The 20726-nt window shown below is 39.0% G+C and overlaps 1 protein-coding gene across 8 annotated transcripts in view; it reads left to right on the top strand.

Annotated features, from left to right (window-relative positions):
* COL15A1 (collagen type XV alpha 1 chain) overlaps positions 1–20726 on the top strand; it is a 158950-nt gene that overhangs the window by 99878 nt on the left and 38346 nt on the right. For 3 of the 8 annotated variants that reach the window (XM_072853511.1, XM_072853508.1, XM_072853507.1), the window contains exons 18-25: positions 1538–1582; positions 4016–4051; positions 8183–8245; positions 9154–9189; positions 9283–9366; positions 15617–15682; positions 17578–17613; positions 19199–19261. In XM_072853511.1, the coding sequence (XP_072709612.1) occupies positions 1538–1582; positions 4016–4051; positions 8183–8245; positions 9154–9189; positions 9283–9366; positions 15617–15682; positions 17578–17613; positions 19199–19261 (429 nt within the window). The remainder of the gene's footprint in view (positions 1–1537; positions 1583–4015; positions 4052–8182; positions 8246–9153; positions 9190–9282; positions 9367–15616; positions 15683–17577; positions 17614–19198; positions 19262–20726) is intronic. The other 5 variants (XM_072853512.1, XM_072853509.1, XM_072853510.1 and 2 more) reach the window with 5 other exon arrangements.

Here is a 20726-nt window from a genome sequence, read left to right as displayed (position 1 = left end):
TTGCTGGACAGAGCCATGACTAACCTGATCTAGACCTGGTGAGAGATCTACTTCCAGGGGGCAACTGGATTAGACGGCCTCCAGAGGCCCTGTACAACCCCGTTTCTTTGATACCATGAATCATCAGAAATGAATTGAACACTGGAGACAGGAGCAAGTTTGACAAGCTCTTTACTGTACTGGTTTAAAGTACTAGTAATTGTGAGTCATTGTAGTTATAGCTGACTCAGTTTAGAGACCTCTTCCCCCTCTTATATCTTTTCCTAGATACTAAAAAAGTGGCACAAAAAATAGTTACAAAAATAAGAATAGAATTCGTTAGCTGAATCAAGCTAGTGTCCAAAATGAGATGTCCAAAACTAGTTCCAAAATTGCCCATTCTGACCTGCCTAAATGACAGTCTTACTTTCAGTTGTGGTTTTATAACAAGCATTCTTTGCAAGTCACTCAGCTATAAATGCTGAAAAAATCTCTTATTGCAGCTGAACAAAATCCTGGAATTTTGTTTTCCTGTTACTGCTTAGTCAGTCCATAAAGTCTGAGTCAGTAAAGAAGGCAAAGAACTTTCCTGTAATCATGAAAATGATTATACATACTTACTGGTACTGCATGAAAGCATTATGAGCCACTTACACCCTATGACAACTCCAGAGGTTCCTGGTTATGTTTGAGTGAAAATAGAGTATCTGCTTCTAAGAGGGCTGTAACTCAAAGCAGCTGCTAGGAAATAAATTACATTTATTTGCATTATATTTGTATCTGTTGAATTTTTTATTAATCTTTTATGAGAAGTAGTGGTTATGTTTTGAAGTAGAAGTATCAAATTTATTTTGTCTGTAGGCTCAGCTATCATTTCCAGGGTTTCTATTCTCTTTCTTCTACAGACCAGTGTAAAGTTTTGTTGGTGTTTGGTTTATTAGTGTCCTGTCTTCATATTCCAGATGAAGACAACTCAATCACTTTGTTGAATTCTTTTTTTTCCATTCAACTTTCTAAAATGATCGATAATGAACTGTTCATTTTACCATCAAAGAGTCATAACTGTACTTTACAACTGATGTCACCGTATAGAGACAAGAGAGGAATTTGCATCCCCAAGTGTTTGTTTCAAGCTACTTTTAAACCTAGCAAGACAATGCCGAGTTGTCTCTAAACTGGTAACATATCTTAATTTCAGTCAAGGAGGCAAATGCAAAAAATTGTAAGCAAGCAATTGAAAGCAATCCCTTGCAACAAATGCACTTGGACAACTTTATTTCTAATATTTTCTAAAAATATGTATAGTATGCAATGACAAGATTAAAGTTGTCTTTGTAAGAAAAAAAATCTTTAGATCTTTGCCTGATAATATAGAGTAAGGCACTATTTATTAGAACAACAAATCTAAAACAATGCTTACATTTTATTACTCTCTGTTGATACTACTGGTCTCCAACATTGTTTTTGTAACAGTTGTGGTTACGAATTAGGTTTTTTTCTGAGAAAGTATTATGAAATGCTACGTGGATTTACCAGTAAATTCAGTGTAATTTTATAGGGTTCTGCAGGAAGACATGGACAGCGTGGGCCATTAGGACCAAAGGTACCCTCTGTAACAAGGGACACTTGAAAGCTAACCTATTTTCCTTTGGCATATATTTTTCATTTCTGTATTCCCAGCATTTGCCTTAACAAAACAGCTTTTGTTTAACATTCATATACTGACTAAGTATGGGACAAATTTTGTTCCCATTTACACTGGGTATCCACCCAGAGTGTGTATTAATAGTATTATTTCACATCCACACCAGAACAGTGAGTAAATACCAGCTGGGCCGTTACATTCCAAGGTACTTGGTGTAACATGGCATTTTTGTTTAATTTTTTTAGGACATTTGACAGTTTCTCTTTGTTGCTCATTTATACATCATTCTGGTTTCCAAGAGGTTACATGTGTGCTGTTGAAAGAGAAACCTGCAGGAAGAGACCTTCTGGCATGATCCCAGAAAGTGATAGGAAAACGTTCTGGAAGGTGCTGGGGGGAAGAAGGGAGATGTCATGACTACTTTGCCTTGGTTTTTATTTGAGCTCGGTAGTGACTGAATTTTTCCACTTTGATGCTGCTATTGGTTAAGTAACCCATGAGGAAAAAAAGGAGAGATTAAAAAACAGAGGAAAAAAAGGTAGATTCACAGAATGGGGTCTTAGACAGGAAGAGGCTTTTTCTATTCCTATGTAAAGCTTGAGTACCACTCAGGTTAATAGTACAGCATGACAACACCTTTTCAGCACTTTAAATGTGGAGTTAAGGAAATTCAGTGTCTTCATTGCCCTGGGAATTGACAGCAACATTGAGGGAGCAGGAAATGGAAAATACTAGATGGGGGGCCCCATCCTCTCTTCCTAAAATTTACACCTGAACACACACAGCACAGATCACTGACTACCCAGAAAGCACATTGCCAGCAACAACTGCATGCATGTCCCATAGAACAAGAGCAATCAAAGATCTGGCCAGTTCCCTATGTCTAGAGTCTATAGAGCTCAGCTTATAGGGCTGAAAAAAGTCCCTACATTGGGTACTACTCCTGTTAATGCCGGAGGACAACAGTACTTATGAGTGAAAAAATCAAGTATTTGCACAGCACATGTTAGTGAATGATACTGCAAGGGACTGGCTAAATAGACATGCTCTCACATGATGCTGCTCTATGGACAAGGGTAGCTGCCAAGTCTCCATTTTTTGTTAAAAACTTATTGTCTGCCCTTAACTAGAATTTTTGTTTCTAAAATATTGTGGAAATACTGTTTCACAAAGACTTCAGAAATTGAGGTAGCATGATTCCTAGGATTTGAGAACTGGACTGGGACTGAAAAGATAGTCATAAACCTTGGCCAAGAGACTTCACCACCTACATGAAGATTTTAGTTGTTTAATCTTGAGTCATTCATCCCCAAGATCATGAAGACACAGAAAGGAACAGACTGTTGCCTGACATCTTACAAAATCAGATACACTACAGCAAAATTACTCTAAAGTGGTTATAATACACTATCATTCTCATGGGGATGAATTTCACACCTACTTTTCACAGTTATAAATGACTTCACTAGGCAACAGTGGCAAAATACAACAACCACCCACCTCCAAAAACCAAGAGCTAATGCATCATGAAGAGTTTAAGGTATAGTTATGTTTCATATATCCTTCATCCTTCAAATACCCCAGACCAGTAGAGCTGTCAGAGAAGGCCTGCCATGATCAAAGTTTTTTTCTCTTTCCTAGCAAGTAAGAATAGATCCAAATTCTGCTTTCACTTTTATTATTATGAAAAATTGTTTTCATTAAAAAACAGTCTACAGTCTTCATGCATTCATGAATATAAACACTCCTAAAAGACAGTAAGCATAAACATAACATTTGAGGCAATGGCTCTAGCTCCTTGCTGATTTATTCCTGTTTATATTCTCTATCTCAAATGAAATAAACTAAATTGCATGTTCTCTGTCTGTAATGAAATCAAGGAATCATGTCCACTCAGAGCTAGAGAACTGCAGAATCAGTCCCAAAGGTGGAACAGTGCAGCACTCATTACATTGCTCATGGTATGACACGGTGGCTGGGTAGATGGGGACAGTAGTAGTGTGGGAGAGGCTGAGTTAACTGTATTGAAGGAAGATAGTGGGACATTTGTGGAGGCACAAGGTCATTGTGGCATTGGTAGATCTGGGGAATGTTGCCATGTGCCAATTTCAGACACCAAAATGTTCAGACATGTGGCTTGGTAGATGCTCAGCAAAAATAATATGTGGTGACCAGAAACTCTAAGATGTGGGTGGCAACTGGGAGGTTAAACCCCCAGAACCAATTCACAAATGTATGCTCAGCATCACTTTACCAAAAATATGCCCTATTTTTGCTAATCATTTTACTCCATTCAGTCCCTTTTTTTGTAAGGAAAGTAACATACATGTTTAAAATCCTTGTACTTACTGTTCACTTCGTTATTTGAGCCCTACTGTGTCTCCATTTCAGGGAGAAAGAGGCAACATTGGTCCACCAGGTTCAAAGGTGGGAAATTCATTTAACTTGATCTAAAACCTCAGTTGTTTCTTCCTCTTAGTTTCCTTTCTTCTCTTAATGCACGCAGGGGATAATGAACATTTCTTGCTCTGTCAGCATATTAAAGCCCAGGGAGGCTTCTCTGGAAAAACAGAACACTTTCTCAGTTGAATTGTGATTATCAGGAGCCAGTGTAACCTGTTGCTTAAGACTTCTTTTTAAAATATGGTTAAAATTGCATTTAAAATCCTCAGGTGCATGATGCCGTGGTGTTTTGTGAGGCCGTTTACATTTTCACCAGAACAATGATGAAAATCAGCAAAGCTTTTGTAAAAAACTAAGTTCCACATGCCCCCCTACTCCTTAATATCACAGTGTGTAGCTAGCATCCCACACTAGAGCACTCCCCCCATGGCACTTGTCTGTGGTACAGTAGTAGATTCATGCCATGTTGTGCAGAGGCATCAGGAGCCATGCACAACCCCAATCCGGTGTTCAGCAGAGAGGCCACTGTTGTTGTCTGTATCTGTGCTAGAACCTGCCCATCATCCTGCAGCCAGGATCCTCCTAACCCACACCTGACCACTTGGGAGGTACAAGATTAGAGAAATGGTGGTTGGAAGGGCCTCTAGAGGTCATCTAGTGCAATATCACACTCAAAGTTATACTGTCACCAACACTAGATCACATCGGCAATGGATTTGTCTCACTGAGCCTTAAATACCTCCAGGGAGGTTCCAAAAACTCTGTGGGTATCTTGTTCTGGTGCTTCAGTATCCTCTTTGGAAAGACAGTTTCCGTAATGTGCAGCCTGTACCTCCCAAGCTGTAATTTGTGCTAGCTGTCTGACTGACCCCATGCACCACTGTGCAACCTAGACCTGCTGCTCTGGATCAGTGCAGCTTCTAGACATGAGACCCCGTTGGCAGGGAAACCCGTCAGTTTACACTGCTTTACACGGTGTTAGTACTGAAATGAAGGGAGCTGGAGTCCATTCTTTCCTTTCCAGTCTTCCCTGTCATTACCCCTGTCTGTTCTGGTTTGGACTCCTCTTGGAGCCCACCCTAAAGATTCTGTTTGTATCTGTGCTGCTTCTTGCCAGTCCCTGGCTGACTTGCGTGACTTTTGCAGGCCTAAGCCAGCAGAGGGCGGTGCTGCGACTCATAGAAAAAATAAAAAATAAAATAAAATAAAATAAAATAAAATAAAATAAAATAAAATAAAATAAAATAAAATAAAATAAAATAAAATAAAATAAAATAATAAATAAAACAAAAGCTTCTCTTGCATTTGGGACAGCACTGAAATCAAGAGTTGCTTTAGGAAGCTAGATAAAAGCAATTATGAATCTACCCTTCTGCTTGCTGAATATTTACAAGAGCATTATCACAGTCTTCTAGCAGCATCTGCTTGTTTATTTTTAAAAAGAACAACAATGTATCAGGACTTTGCTTGCCATAAATTCCATCTGCTCTACATATTTTGAGTGTTGCTGTTTCACAGAGATATTTGTCAGCATGATCATTAAAGCTGATGCATTGATGCATAGGACAGTTGTTTAACTCTTCTTTTTAATCTGTTTGAGACTATAGATTATTTTCTTAATTATTACACATACAAGTGCTTTGTTCTGTGGCCCTTGTTCTAGTAATTATTATTGTTGATGTGATAGATACATTTCAAACACATGCATATATTGTAAGTGGAGTGACTACAGTGCCATTTAAAAATAATCAAATACCTCTTCAACCCTCAGTTTAATAAAGATCTTAGTCCTCTTATATTTGAGCAATGAGCTACGTTCTTCAAATATGGAGGGAGTTAGAAATAAGGATGTCTCTGGATACATTATTTACAGTAAAACATCTTACCTATCCTGGATCTTTTCTTCCAAATTAATTTTCATTAGGAAAATCAATTGGTGAAATTATTCAGCATTTGTAATAGTAGGAGGCTGATCTGCAGGTACCAACATGCCTGAAATGACATGGTTATTCATTCAAGGTTATTTCCTCTGCCCAATTACTTTTGCTGCAGACAGATGCATATAATTTTCCACAAGAACTGAAGAGACTTAAGTCCGAAGTACAATTTTTAATAGTCATGTAGGTGCCTAAATCCCAGTAGTTGCTTAGGTGCCTAAATCCAATTAGCATTCAGAGACACCTTTTATCCTGCACTTGTCTATAAAATGAAAATTAGAGTGCTTCAGAAATTATACTTTAACTTAATAGACTGAGTTTTTATTCCTGAGCCACATGCTTTGCTGATCACAGGCAAAAAATAGAAATAACAGTGAGAATATCCTTTCTTAATGAAGTGGACACATTACATTTTTTATGCTGGTGGTTCTGTAGAAAGGCATAAGAAGAAAGAGGATTTTGCATCCTATGAACTGTTAATTTGAATTTCTTCTTTCACACCGGAAATGCAGCAGAGAAGACCATTTGACTTTCAATACTTCGAAACTCTGTTGTTCCTTAAGACACTCCTGTAGCGTATTAGATAATTCTCAGTGGTTTTATTGGGTCACATCCATCCATCCCAGTACCCTGTCTCCAACAATGTCAAAAGCATGTGCAGTTTGAGCGATGCTTAGATGCAATTTGACCCTAAAAGAGGACAAGTATTAAATCATAGTTCTCCTGAGTGACCTGGACTCCAATAATTTGTGACTCGGGGACTTTCTCAGCTAGAAATGCTGTCTGAACCACAATTAGATCTCTTCAAGTGAATTTGATGTCTCCCTTGGAACTCACGCAAACTTCTACAACTTACAAGACCTTGCGGCAATGTGCTCTGCCAACTTAACTACACATCCCATGAACGTCTTCCAGCTATTTTCATTTGATGCTCACTATTTCTTCTATTAGAAGTGTGAGTCCTTAACTACTCTCTACTTTTAGAGGCCTCTACAATATTCTTCACCCACCTCCTCGTTTGTCTTTTTTCCAAGCTAAAAAGTCATACCTTACACCATCATGTCTCATATAGAAGCCATTCTATACCTTCCATGATTCCCATTGGCCTTTTCTGAAGTTTTTCTAGTTCCACTAGATCCTTTTCAAGATGGAAAATGTGAGCAAACCAGTGCACAGAATTCAAGTTACAGGCATACAATAAGTATATACAGTGGCATAGTAATGTTCTGTGCTCTTGTTTTCCTGTCCCTTTTACAATAATTTCTTGTATTCAGTTTCTTTTTGACAGCTACTGAGCTGACCTTTTAATGGAATTGTCTATGTCTACTAGATTTTCATGGTACGATCTACTGTAAAAGCCCAAAAATATTTTATTGAAGCAGAACAAAAAATAAGAACCAAAACAGCCTTTTCCTAAAAAAAACTCAAAACACTCCCCCCAAAAAAAACCAAACCAAACCAACCAAACAGACAAACAAAAAAAACCACCAAAAAACCCCACCAACCAAACAAGCAAACAAACAAACAAAATATCCCCATTACTAAAAAAAACAGGGCTAATCTGTCACTTGGACGAATCATTAGGCTGTTCTGTGTCATTTCCTTTGCTCTTTCATATGACACAGAAAAACAGATGCAAAAAATGTAGTTCACTCTTTATCTGGTCATTTAAGAATTCAGAGTCTTCTTTCATCGATTTTTCTCCTGGCAAACTGCATTATCATTACTGAGTGATACTTGTTTTTCCCATAGAAGAGAGTAACTGATCAGATTCTTAGCAGTAATATACAGTCCTGCACTAAACTAGAGCAGGAGCTATCAAACTTTTCGCCCCACATGCCAACTCCCATCTACATTCGATGCCTCTCCCTCCTCTTCCTCCAGCCTAAGAGTCACTTAACTGAAGGGTGGAAATAACCCATGAAATGTATCTTGGGGGAAAGCAACAGAATTCACCCTTTTGCTAAGCGGAGGTGGGAGTAGTGGAGAAGAATGATTGAAGCTGCATTTAAAAAACCTGCTCTGGAGAGGGAGAAATAGCAGGAGGAGTGGAGAGAGCAGATGACTGATGAGATGATGCTGACTACATGGAGCCCCCCACAAACCTGCCCCCTAGTCCATTCAGAACCATACTGTGTTCATCCAAAGAGTAGTAGCCTCTTGCTTGTATGAAACTGCACACAGTTTAGAGAGAATAACAGTATATTTGTTGTGGCAGGGAATGCCAGGTACAGATGGAAAACCAGGCTTCCCTGGCATTGCTGGACATCCTGGAGTTGTGGTGAGTAGGGCTATCATAATCTGTGACCACCTAACACACACTGGCTCCCCAACCTATGTCTTAAGGATCAGTAAGAGCCCTAACAGTACTTGCTAGTAGTGTGTGGAGAGCTGGGCCTGGGTTTGTCCCACTTAACCTGGAGCAGTTACCTCAGACACCAAACACAGGAGCAGAGTGTCCCTTGCCCTTGCCTCCCTCATTAGTCAGAAGTGATACAGGCATCTCCAGAGGCTAGTTCCGATTCTTCAATGATCCTTTTGCTTTTAATTATTCAGAAATCAGCTCTGCTTTTAATTAGAGGGAAGTCAACAGGATCATAGGTGATTTTAATGTATTTCTCATGCTGAAGAGCCGTGAGGATTACAGAGCTCTTTAGCCACCAAGTCCCACGGCTCGACCCCTGCCACCTTCTTCTCAGTCATGCCAGACAAGCTGTCTGCATCCCCAGTACAGTGAGTTGTATCGAGGGGCTGATCAAGCTTAGAAATAACCTGCCTGAAAAATGACTGTTTAGCTCACCTGTGTTCCCCTGTCCAGTCCACTGGGCAATCCCGGACACAACTGATGTGGTTCATGCTGAAAAAGGAAGGAGCAGCCAGGCATGGCTGATTTCAGTGCAGTGAAAGAAAGGCTTGTTGAATTAATCCCCAACTAATGAAATGTTGTGCGCCCATTTGCTTCTGGTCATCTGTGAACTCTGTCAAATGTGTTGGGAAATACTTTTAAACATCAAATCCTCAGAGGGTCTGAGTTGAAACCAGCTGGCCCCATCTGTGGTTTGAGAGAGCTGGGGATCAATCATTCTGTACCTGCATTTTACTGTTGTGCTTTTTGTGAAGCTAGAGAAAGCACATTTTCACGATTTTTCATTTTAAATCACTTATGCTCATTTTTTTTGTCACATGCAGGGTCCAAAAGGGGAGAAGGGTGACCCAGGACCCCAGGTGAGATTGCATGGATTTTATTCTTTCTGAGAAACCTGTGTGAAATGTAATACTTAGTAAATGGGTTTTCTGCCTGTAATGCTTTTGAAATAGGGTGAACCAGGACAAGATGGGAACAGTATTGTGGGACCACCTGGACCACCAGGACCACCAGGACCAATCATAGCAATACCTGAGGTAAGCGTGTTTGTCAAGCATTAAAGTCTCTGTAACTCATCTTACAGAGAAGAGGGCACAAGCAGTTAAGAAACTGGCATTTCTGCTGTTGATGTTCAGGTCATAAGTCTACTCCTCGAAACAAAAAATCTCAATGTGTCTCTATATCAAACAGATATGTTTTGAAAAGATGAAATAGGAAGGAAAGTGGGTGAAGAGCTTACATACAAGAATTATGGGGTCATATTGAGAGCTTCTCACAAACTCTCCAGGTGATTCTGCAGAAGTTGTGAACATCAAATAAAAATCAACAGAGAAATAGAAAACTGGGAAAGCAAGGCACTTGCGATGCAGCAGTATGTAGGAGATGGATACAATGTGTTTTCTGACAGGTGTCCACTATACAAACCAGAGCACTGACTCTATTGTGGATGCAACAGCCAAAAGTACCAAAGAGTAAAATGCTAGAAGCTCATAAAAACTGTCCAATATCCTTTAGCTGCATGTATATTTTCAGTCAGTTTTGTTTTGTGTACGTCAGCCTTTGCAAAAACTGTACTGGTTAGCAGTAATGACGGCTAAGGATTAGGATGAATCCCATTTCAAGCTGACAACAAAAATCCTTGTAGTTGGCTTGATATGACATTAAGATCTGGAGAAGCTGTGAGTGGCTGCAGGAAATTCTTCACCTCTGAGAGCAGAAGGTGCCTAAAACAGCCAGATTCATCCACAGGAATGCATATAACAGCAGTAAGAAGTGATTTGTGATTGCAAGAAGGGAAAATGCCCAGCTGAGAAATCTGTGTTAGGGGGAGCTGGGCACCAACATCATCATAAAGCAGAGCTACACATATAACACTATAACATTTTTTGTTGACTGAAACAACTAGGTTTTCACTTGGGCTTCTGTTACTGATAGCAAATATAGCATAAATTGGCATTCCATAGCCCACATAACCAGTCCCAAAAGAGCTGGGTTTTTTTACTGCATTTACTGCGTATCCACCCAGAATCTTAGGATCCAAGATCTTGGATGAGAACTATAAATTCACAGAAATGTTGGTTGGAAGGGGTATCTGAAGATCATCTAGTTCAAAGTCCTGCTCAAAGTGGGACTGTCACCAGTGTTGTCACCACACTTTATCATGTTTCTGTTGAAGTTTCTGGGGAATTCCTCAATAGCTGTGACAGAAATGCTGATGTAAAATTCATTTTCTTTCCCACAGCCCTGCCATGGTGTCACTGTGGGGCCTTAACTCTTATCAGTGACTAAACAGCTCTGTTTGCGGTAATAATGAACCTGAATGTATTGCTCCTTAACTCATTAATACTTGAAAAAACACTGTGAGAGCCTCAGAGGGAGGACAGTATGTATAACAAATGTAAAAAGATTATTGAAGCTGACATAGCAAACTAATGACACTAGTTTGCTAGAGGCTGCATGGCTCCCTACATGTTGTGATAGTCATAGTCCACATGTCTATCTAATGTGTAGCTATGTCTGAAGAAACCTAACGTGCATCCTCTGAATTCTCCAGAACTTCTGTATGAACTACCTTCACCATGCATTACAGAAATGTATAGAGCCTGGTAGAAGCTGTATTGCGTTAGGTGTATTACAAACCCAAACAGAAACCCATTTCCTTCTCTAAATACCTTGGAGTTTAAGAAGTAAGCTCTTTTACAAAGTAGGGTGCGTAATATATGTGGCTTTATGTACATTTGTAGCAAACGGGTATTCTGGGGGGTAGAGCAACAGCCATCTATCCTCATATGCTTCAAATCCTCTATGTTGTTAATTAGATTATTTCTCTGAGGACTTGGTATGACAGATTTTGATACAGTTAATTAAACATGTGTGTGTGTAAGTATATATCACTATGTATGACATGAGTTCTACCTACTTCACAGATGTTTGTATAAGAACAGGACCTTTGTTTACTATACGTTTACTGAGATAGAAGATTAAATTATCCAAATACATTTTGTTGACTCAGTCTCTCATCTTCTGTAGTTAGTTTCAGATATGGAAAGAACTAGTGCAAGTAGACCTATCAATTGCAGTTGGAATTACAGAACTAAAATAAAAACCAGTACCAGCTGTTGTAATGTGGATATTGGCTTGACATGGGTAGAGCAGCAGAGGTCAGTTAAGTGATCTAAGTGAACCATGGGGCAGTTAGAGAGATCACTCTCTGGGTCAGGGTCTATTAGTTCACTCATTTAACCATTGTGTAGCCAAATACAACAATACTTCTTGGGCTATGGAAGTCCAATGGACTGATCTATCAGAGTTGGAAGGAAGTTTTCTTACAAAGGGTTGTGTGGCTACAGCCAAACAGATTTTATGCTGCTCGATCAAAATAAAACAAATTAAAGAGCTGGTGCAGTTTCAGTATTGTTGAAATACTAAGATCTGACGTGGATAGCTGTGGCTCAGGGCCAGGCCTCACCAGTATCTGGCCAATAGTACATTGATCAAACTGCACTGAAAAGTGGACCTTGGTTTCCTCCTCATTTAACCTGGTCCCTATGTGAACTGAAGGGATTTGATTCCTTCAGGACCCACTTCTAACACTGTGAAAAGACATGGTAAGATAAAACCGAAGTCTGCAGTGGAACATAGCCATTTCCAGGCTTCTGCAGTACCTACCAACATCATGGGTCTCCGAGGTTTGCAGTCTTTTCTGCCTCCTCTCTTGTCTCCTGCTGTCAGTCAGGAAGTCTGCTCTGAACTGTCCTGTTTAAAAAACAATGTCCCTCAGTTGGCTGCTGTTTGATATTCCAAAATACTAAAATCAATATTCCTCATCCTATATTGGCTATTTCACTCTTTTGGAGCATAACGTCTAACACTCGGTGCATTTTCATGCATGGAATCATGATAACCAGTAAACCATATTAATTGTTGCTATGGTTTTATCACTCCAATTTAGTTGGATACAGTACAGAAATAATTTTGAATAGATAAATTTAATTGGATTTAAATTTAAAACTTTTAAACAATTATCTATTGCTGCCATTATTCATCCATAGTTTAGGTATAAGAACTGAACGAAAGGCTTGGAGAAAGGTTAATGTTGGGGGTGTAAAGCAAATGTCAAAAGATTTTGTGTTTCCTATGTTCTTTCTGTAATTCCAATAAGGGCATATTCATTCCATTTGGATACAAAGCTGAAGGTTTACTTAGAACCCAACCCCAACAATCACGCTAAAAAACAGTTTCTTCCTCTTCATAATAGTGAAGAAAATATGAAAAACAACGTTGTCCTTACTTTGTAGTCAGCACTTTGTGAACTGATTTGATGTGTCAAAAAAGTTACATTGCTGGATTGTTGCTATTAAAGATGCTTGCACATCCAAAAAGGAAGATAAATAACTATATACCTGGAGCCGGTTGTGAAGAGTGCAATCTTTTTCTCTAATCATCATCCTTGTACCCTCTGTTTTCATATCTTCTTCAGCAGTGTGTACAGTTTTCTGACTTCCAACCACAATTTCCATTTGCAGCTAAACTCTATTTATAAAATATACAAAGTGCCTGATCCCAAGCTCAGCAAAGCCTTTGGGATTCTTTCCACTGACTTCAATATAGTTAGGATTGAGCCAAAAGGAATGAATACTGAGTAATTTCACAATGAAAACCCAGTGTAAACCCAGGGCTCCTGGATTTCTGCCACCAGCTGTAGATAAAGCAGAACAATTGCATCAGCAGAACTCTTTTATTACTGTCATTAAAGTAACAGCCCATGTCTTGTTCCCTTTCTGGGCCACATAGAGCTGGGTATACAGTGGAACCAACAGCATCATGCTACCCCTGGGAGCAATGCAGCAGAGAGCTCAGGCAGGCTGGGAGATGGAGTGCTGCCTGCAGGACTTAAACTGCCTTTTTATTTGACAATTTTCCAGTGTTTTTTGTAGAACATGAGGACAGGGAGCAGGTAGCAGCACCCAGTAAAAGTAACAGGCTTTAGCTGCATGAATCATGATGCCAACATGACCTCAAAGTACAGAAAGTTGACCATACACTGCCATGCTCAGATGACATAGGATAGGATAGGATAGGATAGGATAGGATAGGATAGGATAGGATAGGATAGGATAATGTGACGTGACCAGTCAGGTCTGTTCTCTTTTGTGTCCTCCTTCACATCCCAGATTAGAAAAATAGTTTTCAGAGACTCATAAGATAATTGGAAGTGACCTCTGGAGGCCATACTATGGTCAAACCTCCTGTTCAAAGCATTAGTTCCTCTATACTGTATTTATAACAAATATTGCAAAAGATTGTGATCCGATAGCATTGATCTGCATATGGTTACCAGCAGAAGAGGCATTCAGATTTCACAATACCTCAGTGACAACATCATTATTCATGTGCTAAGTGAGTCTCTGGCACCTGAAGTCATGCCCTGCCCTGGCCTTGTGCAATTCAGAAGATTTTCATTACATTGAATGGGAATATACTGCTGCACACAGAGCCTTATATTGACATGGATGGCATGGTTTGCCTGCTAAACAAGTGGACTAGTTCAAGCCTCTGAGGAGATTCAGTACATATTTCTGAATCCAAAACAAGGTTAAACTGTCACACAATAAATGGGACTGTTGGAGTGAAAGAAATGAAACAAATGACAAAAACTGAGTAAGGATCTCTTTCCACCTACAGCATTTATGTGGAGCAAGCACTTACATATTGTCTGTCCTGTATTGTAATGTATGACCATATGATACAGTATTGAGAACACCTATTTAAACCAGAAAGGTAGCTATCTGAAACCAAAATGAAACCGAAATGAAAGCCTAATCATAACATCCAGACAAGAATCTGATTGGGAGCAGACAACATACATTTACTAACAGCAATTCATTCCTGGCCAAAATGATTACTTGTCTGTGGACAAGGGATGGGCACTGGATATTGTACACCCTGACTTTAGCAAGGCTTCTGATGCAGTCTCCCATAGTCTTGCTATCACCAAACTGATGACCTGTGAAGTGGATAAGCAGATGATATAATAGGTGGAAAATTGGCTTAACTGATGGACTCATGGAGTTGTGTCTGGCATTCATGAGACTGCTTCTGGAGTACTGTGTCCAGCTGTGAGATCCCCAGTGCAAGAAAGATACTGACATAATGGAACAAGCCCCGTGCAGGGCTGCCAAGATGGTCAGGGGACCGGAGCACTGAGAAAACAGGGTCTGCTCAGCCTGGAGGAAAGAAGGCTAAGGAGAGACTTTGTTGCTGTCTACAACTACCTAATCAGAGGATACAGAGAAGATGGAGGCACCCTCTTCTTGAGAGTGTACGGCAATATTATAAGATGTAATATACACAAGTTGGAACATGGGAAATTCCAATTAGATATAAGCAAAAACTTTTTACCCTGACGATTCTCAAATACTGGAACCAGTTGCCCAGAACAACTGTGGCATTTCCATCCTTAGAGGTGTTCAAGACTTAACTGGACAAGTCCCTGAGTGACCTGATCAAATTAGACCTGAATTGAGGAAGGGGTTGGACCAGATTATGTCCAAAGGTCCCTGTTCACCTTTGTTATTCTGATTCTGTGATCAAATTATGCAGAAATGCCTGAGCTAATGCTGAGCTCACTAATTCCAGGATAGGAAGCAGGATAACAGCATTGCTATTATACTGCTCTGTTCAGGCTTCTTGAAACTCAGAGCTGATCAGGTGCTTAGGTGCTGCTCCACATCCAAGTGACTCTACTGTTTTGAGGATCCAAGCCAGTTTCATTTATTGCAGACACAGCAGCATGATCAGAGCTGACTTAGGAATGGCACTGCATGGTGTGACACAGACATGTTCAGAATATAACTTCACTTCTACAACAGGATGAGTGTGGTCAGAAAGATACACCATCTTAGAATGTCAGTGACATATTGGAGTATAAAACCTTCATTTTGCTCTTTATCTTACTGAAGAGAAATGAATTCAGAGAAATTCAGAGAAATGAATGCAACATTTGGTGTCATAGTTTTCAAATTAAAAACGAGAGTCAGTTAATTAAAGTTTTGAAAGCATTCTGAGATCCTTACATAAGAAGTGTAAAACCAATGCCAGGTTTTGTTATTCCAGATGTATAACAAAAATTAGAAGTAGAGAGCCTTTTCCGTGGCCTTATTTGTGTTTTTCTCTCCATAGTTATAAAGGGATGCTTTAACTATCTATACATTTCTAAAAATGTATGTGTGCCCTAGATAATCAATTTGGTATTTGAAATAACCTGTTCCTTAACCATTTTTTTAGCTACTACTCAATGATACAGATGGAATTTTTAACTTTACTGGAATTAAAGGACTGCTTGGGCCTCCAGTGAGTATATGCTGCTTTATTAAATATTCAGATTTGCTCTGTCTTCAGTGTCTCCTTTTAAGTATCAGCTAGAACTGAGTTTCCTATGCTTTAGAATTGTGTTCCTGCTAACTTCAGCACTAAGCTCTGTGGAAGTACTTCAGGGCAGAACTGAATTCTGTGTGAATGAATTGCTTTTACACATTTGTATGAAAGAAAGAAATTGGCTTAGCTCTGGATCTGAACTATATGCTCAGAATGACAGAGATGTGGAACTGATGCAAAAATAGGGATCAAGATTTACATAGCATTTCTTCCATTTTTTTTCTATTCTTGTTTTTCAAGTGATAAAATGTTGGGACAAAGTATTTTGCTCAGTTCTGATTAAACTGCAACTAGGAATGCTAGGCTCCTGTTTATGAGTTTAGTCTCACAGCAATTATAGCTGTGGATGAAAAGCTGGAAATTTCATGAGAGAAGAACAGATGTAAAATTTCAGGTTCTCTTTTGCAACTAGGAGTATGGATGCAAAATAGTTCAGTCAAACATTTGAAATTCTGAATGCTTCTTGGTAATGATTTCAAATTCCTAGGACTGGATCCAAAGAGAAATCTATCTTTTCCAGGCTGTGGAGTGTATTCAAACTTGCCTGAAAGTCTACAATATACTGCACTTCGCAAAATCTTAATCCCCCCAAAGCATCTTACTTCACAGCTAGTTTCATTTGTGAACTGTTGTTTGTGTATTTTATTTAATCTGTTTTCTTGTTTGTGAGCACAGTTCTCTTCCCTCACATTCAATCCCTGATGAAACAAGGAAGAATGTGTGTACCTGATAGCAGAATTTCACTCTACATAGCCATAGTTTAAAAAAAACATGTATCTTATTAACACAACTGTCCCAAAACAAATATTTACTAAATCTGCCAGTGAACTGGGAAGAAGGGCATTAGCTCCAATAACAGCTTTTAACCTTTTTCTGTTAGCCTAACATGCCTCTTTTTCACTTGTCACATGGTAGGATGACATCATATTATTGTGGCTGCATCCAGCTGTGCTTATGGTAAAACAGCTTTCATGGAAGACTATTTTGATGTGTTTCTTAAAGACCTGATTCTCCTAGTCCCTGGACATAATAGGATGCTAGGATAGGATGGGACCTCTGGTGTGAGCTTTGTTACTGCAGGTAGTTGCCATTCAAGCCTTAGATGACAGGTTCTCAAAATAACATAGATGAGTGAGCTCATGAGCCCAGCAGAAATGCATTGGTTTGTAATAGTTGTTAGAGTTACAGTCCCAACAGAAAGAAGTAGGTCCTGTAGCTCAAAGCCCAGTTGCAATTGGAAAGGTCTTTGAACCTAAGTCTCTGAGCTCACCCTAGTCAAGAAAGAGGTGCAGTCTCATAGTGGCTCGGTTAATACATATCCAGATGATCTGAACCAGAACTAAAGTGTCTCTCTGCAGGTATCACAGTGGGGCAATCTTAAATATGCTCAGTACAAATCCAAACCCATGTTTCTATTCACAGCCTATTACACACTCGATTTTCACAGACAGCCAGGAGCAAGATGGCAAAGGTGGGAGGGCTACTGTGACGTTAGTGCTAGAGTCGGGAAAAGATTCAAAGGAGGTTGAATTATGGTTGTATGCCTTTCATACGTGGAAAATGTCACCTTTCTTCAACCTTTCCTGGATCTTTGTCCCTTCAGTTTTGGAAAGTAGATGCTAATGTCCCAGAAAAAGTTAGAAGCATAGGGCATTGTGGAGTGTACACAACTTTACCACTGGCCTAATGAAGTTCTTAATCCAGTTTCAGATCAGTTAATATTCACAAATTATGCAATACATGGAAAATGCATACGGTTTTGCAAGTCTGTAATACGTGTTTGTAGGAGATGGGGTTTTTGCATTTTGCAGGGGCCAGATGGCAAGCCAGGTCTACCAGGATTTCCTGTAAGTATTATGTTCCTTGGATTTAAGTAAGTATTTTTCAATATAGTTTAAGATTTAAAAAATTTATATTGTACAGAACTTACACAAAGTCTAATAAATTTTCATATGGGAGACTGTAGTTCTTTATGGAATCAACAGCTATGGTAGAAATTAACTCTCCTGAAAATGAAGTATACTGTGATATGCACATTTCATATTTCTGCTTGTCTCAGAATCAGTTCTGTAGTTTAAATCTAAATGTAATTGACTTTGATGAAAAATTATGACCTAAGGAAAAGACCTATGCCATTTAGGAGAAACAAATGGACTTCTAAAAGTTATCTTCATATGTATATGTAATTGTATTATTCTTTAGGATTTTTTGTCACCACTACAGAGTACAGTAAATCCCTACAAGGTGTACCCTTTTTATTTTATCCTTTAGGAAACATTTTTTTTTTAAATAATAACATACCAGTGCCACTATGGAAGCACTGTACAGCCATAGTATCAAAAGGTGCCTTATACTATGCTACCTACCTATTGTGCTCAGACTGCCACACCATATAAACATTATCTGGCTTGTGACTTAATATAGTATTGTTTATACTATTATATTTATATTCTATATAATGTGATAGAATTATTTTCCCTTGTTATGATTGTTTTACAGTTCAGATGCGTGCATATGGTCTCAGGATCCTTTGTCTATTGCCTGAGAATAACTAAGGAGACAACTGGGAAAGCTGACAAATGATGTTGACAAAATGCTGGCAAATTGCCCAAAATTCTACAGAACGTTGTTTACTAAGTCCTGGGTATTATGGACTGCACAGGAAGCCAAAAAAAGGGGAAAAAAACTCCTTAAAATACTTTTCATTTGAAAAAGAGCTGATAACATTTAGAAAGTGATATAATGAATTCTTAGTCTCTCTGTCATTTACAGAATTTCTACAGACATGAAAATACCATTCTTGTTCTTACTTCAGTTCTTTTCTTTATCTCTTCACTAATGCAGAAATCATGTAGACTTGAATTTAGTTGTTGCTGGGTAAAAAAAATGCTTCCAAATGCACTTATAATGGAAGACTGTAAAACAAAATGTGATCTGAGTGGAATGCTTTCACCACAGAACAGATACAGAAATTATCTCATTTTGAAATATATAATCTCTGTTTCAGATTAAAATATTTTTTTAAAGTACAGTTAAAGATATAGCTTCAGAAATTCTGTTGAAAATCAGTCTGACTGAATGATTGTGGAGGGAGAGAGAATAGAGTAGAGAGGAAACAGAGAATTTTAGGTTGAATTTCCACTCTTATTAATGTTTTCATATTTCTCTTTGTGAATGTGTGTATCATCTACACTGTGATAAACATCAGGAGGGTTTTGTTTTGTTCTTTTTAACAGATTCTCCCTATATGATACTTGTTTTAGGGAATACTTTGATTCAGACAGTGATTTAGTCTTGTAAGAGTTCTTAGATTGCAACCAGAGTGATTCAAGTTCAAGTTTTCCAGTTATTTAAAATCACATTTAGTAAAATGGCCTAGCTCCATATTCTTAGCAGATCTCACCATGGATTTATGTACTTGTTTTTGCTTAGGGCCCTCGGGGACCGAAGGGTGATACTGGTTTGCCTGGATCACAAGGACCCAAAGGACAACAGGCAAGAGAAAATGCATAGGGAAAAGTACATGCTGCAAAATGTGCTAGATGACAAATACTTAGTAACATTAAAAGTTTAATGATTTTAATTTTGCTAGGGATTGGGATGTTAATAAGTTCATGTGGAAAATTGAAAGTGGAAATTCGAAATAAGTGGAAATTGAAAGAATGCTAAACAAAATACCTTGATATAATACTACTGAGAGCTAGCATTCCTGCCCCAGTGTTGAAATTCTGCAATGCAGTATGCACTTACCAGAATAAGTTTGCATAAACATTAAATATTAGGTGACCTCTTCTTGCAAGTTGATTGTCTGTGCTGACACCCGGGGATCTTAACCAAAAGGCCAAATAGAAAAAGATTAATCTTTTCCTCCTCCTTTGGCACAGAGGGCTTTGCCTACAGAATGAAGGCTGCAGTTTTCCATTCCGAAAGAAAGTATAAGACTTGGGGAGCTCTTTCCTTAGGATCTTTTCTCTTATTTCTGCACAACAGTGTTTATTTTGTAGCACTGCTGGAAGGTGACTAAGGACTGACTCTGCTATTTTGTAAATATTTCAGCTGTTGTTCTTTCTTCCCCTTCTCATCCACCTGCAGGAAGCAGGGGAGAAGAACATCTAAGTTATTACAATCTTGGGGATAACAAAAAGAAAAACAAAAACACTTTCGGCTTATTCTTTGTAAGTAGCTGACCTCACTTTCTCATAAGTAATAGGAAGGCTTGGAAATGGTTAATTATGGTTTGAAATGCGATTGTAGATGAACAGCATCTTCATTACTCAAAAGGAAACATCTCAGGCTTGACATACCAGTCCCCTTTTGTCATAAGGATTCCTGTTATTTTACAGAGTGCTTAAAATGATCAAGTTCAACCTTAAAACCCATTGGGTGGGTTTTGGTTTGGGTTTGTGGGGTTTTTTTGTTTGGGTTTTTTTTTTTTTGGCTTCTGCTATCCACACTGGAAGGAACTCAAAACTTTGAAGCCATTATATTTGGTACCCACCAATAACGTAGTGATGTTTCTGAGGCTGTGTCTGAGGCCTGAACACCAGGTTATGCTCAAGAGTGAGGAAGCTGGACACCACAACGAAGCTGCACACTGACAAGGCACAAAGCCTTTGATACTGTCTCCCACAGCATTCTCCTGGAGAAGCTGGCTTCTCAGGGCTTAGGCGGGTGTATTCTTCACTGGGTAAAAAACTGGCTGGATGGCCAAGCCCAGAGAGTTGTTGTGAAATGAGTTAAATCCAGTTGGCAGACGGTCACAAGCGGTGTTCCCCAGGGCTCAATTTTTGGGGCCAGTCTTGTTTAATATCTTTATCAAAGATCTGGACAAGGGGATCGAGTGCGCCCTCAGTAAGTTTGCAGATGGCACCAAATTGGGTGGGAGTGTCTATCTGCTTGAGGGTAGGAAGGCTCTGCAGAGGGATCTGGACAGGCTGGATCGATGGGCCGAGGTCAATTG

The sequence above is a fragment of the Ciconia boyciana genome, chromosome 2 (genome assembly GCF_034638445.1).
Source record: "Ciconia boyciana chromosome 2, ASM3463844v1, whole genome shotgun sequence".
Taxonomy (NCBI): domain Eukaryota; kingdom Metazoa; phylum Chordata; class Aves; order Ciconiiformes; family Ciconiidae; genus Ciconia; species Ciconia boyciana.
This window is presented reverse-complemented; position numbering and strand designations above follow the sequence as displayed.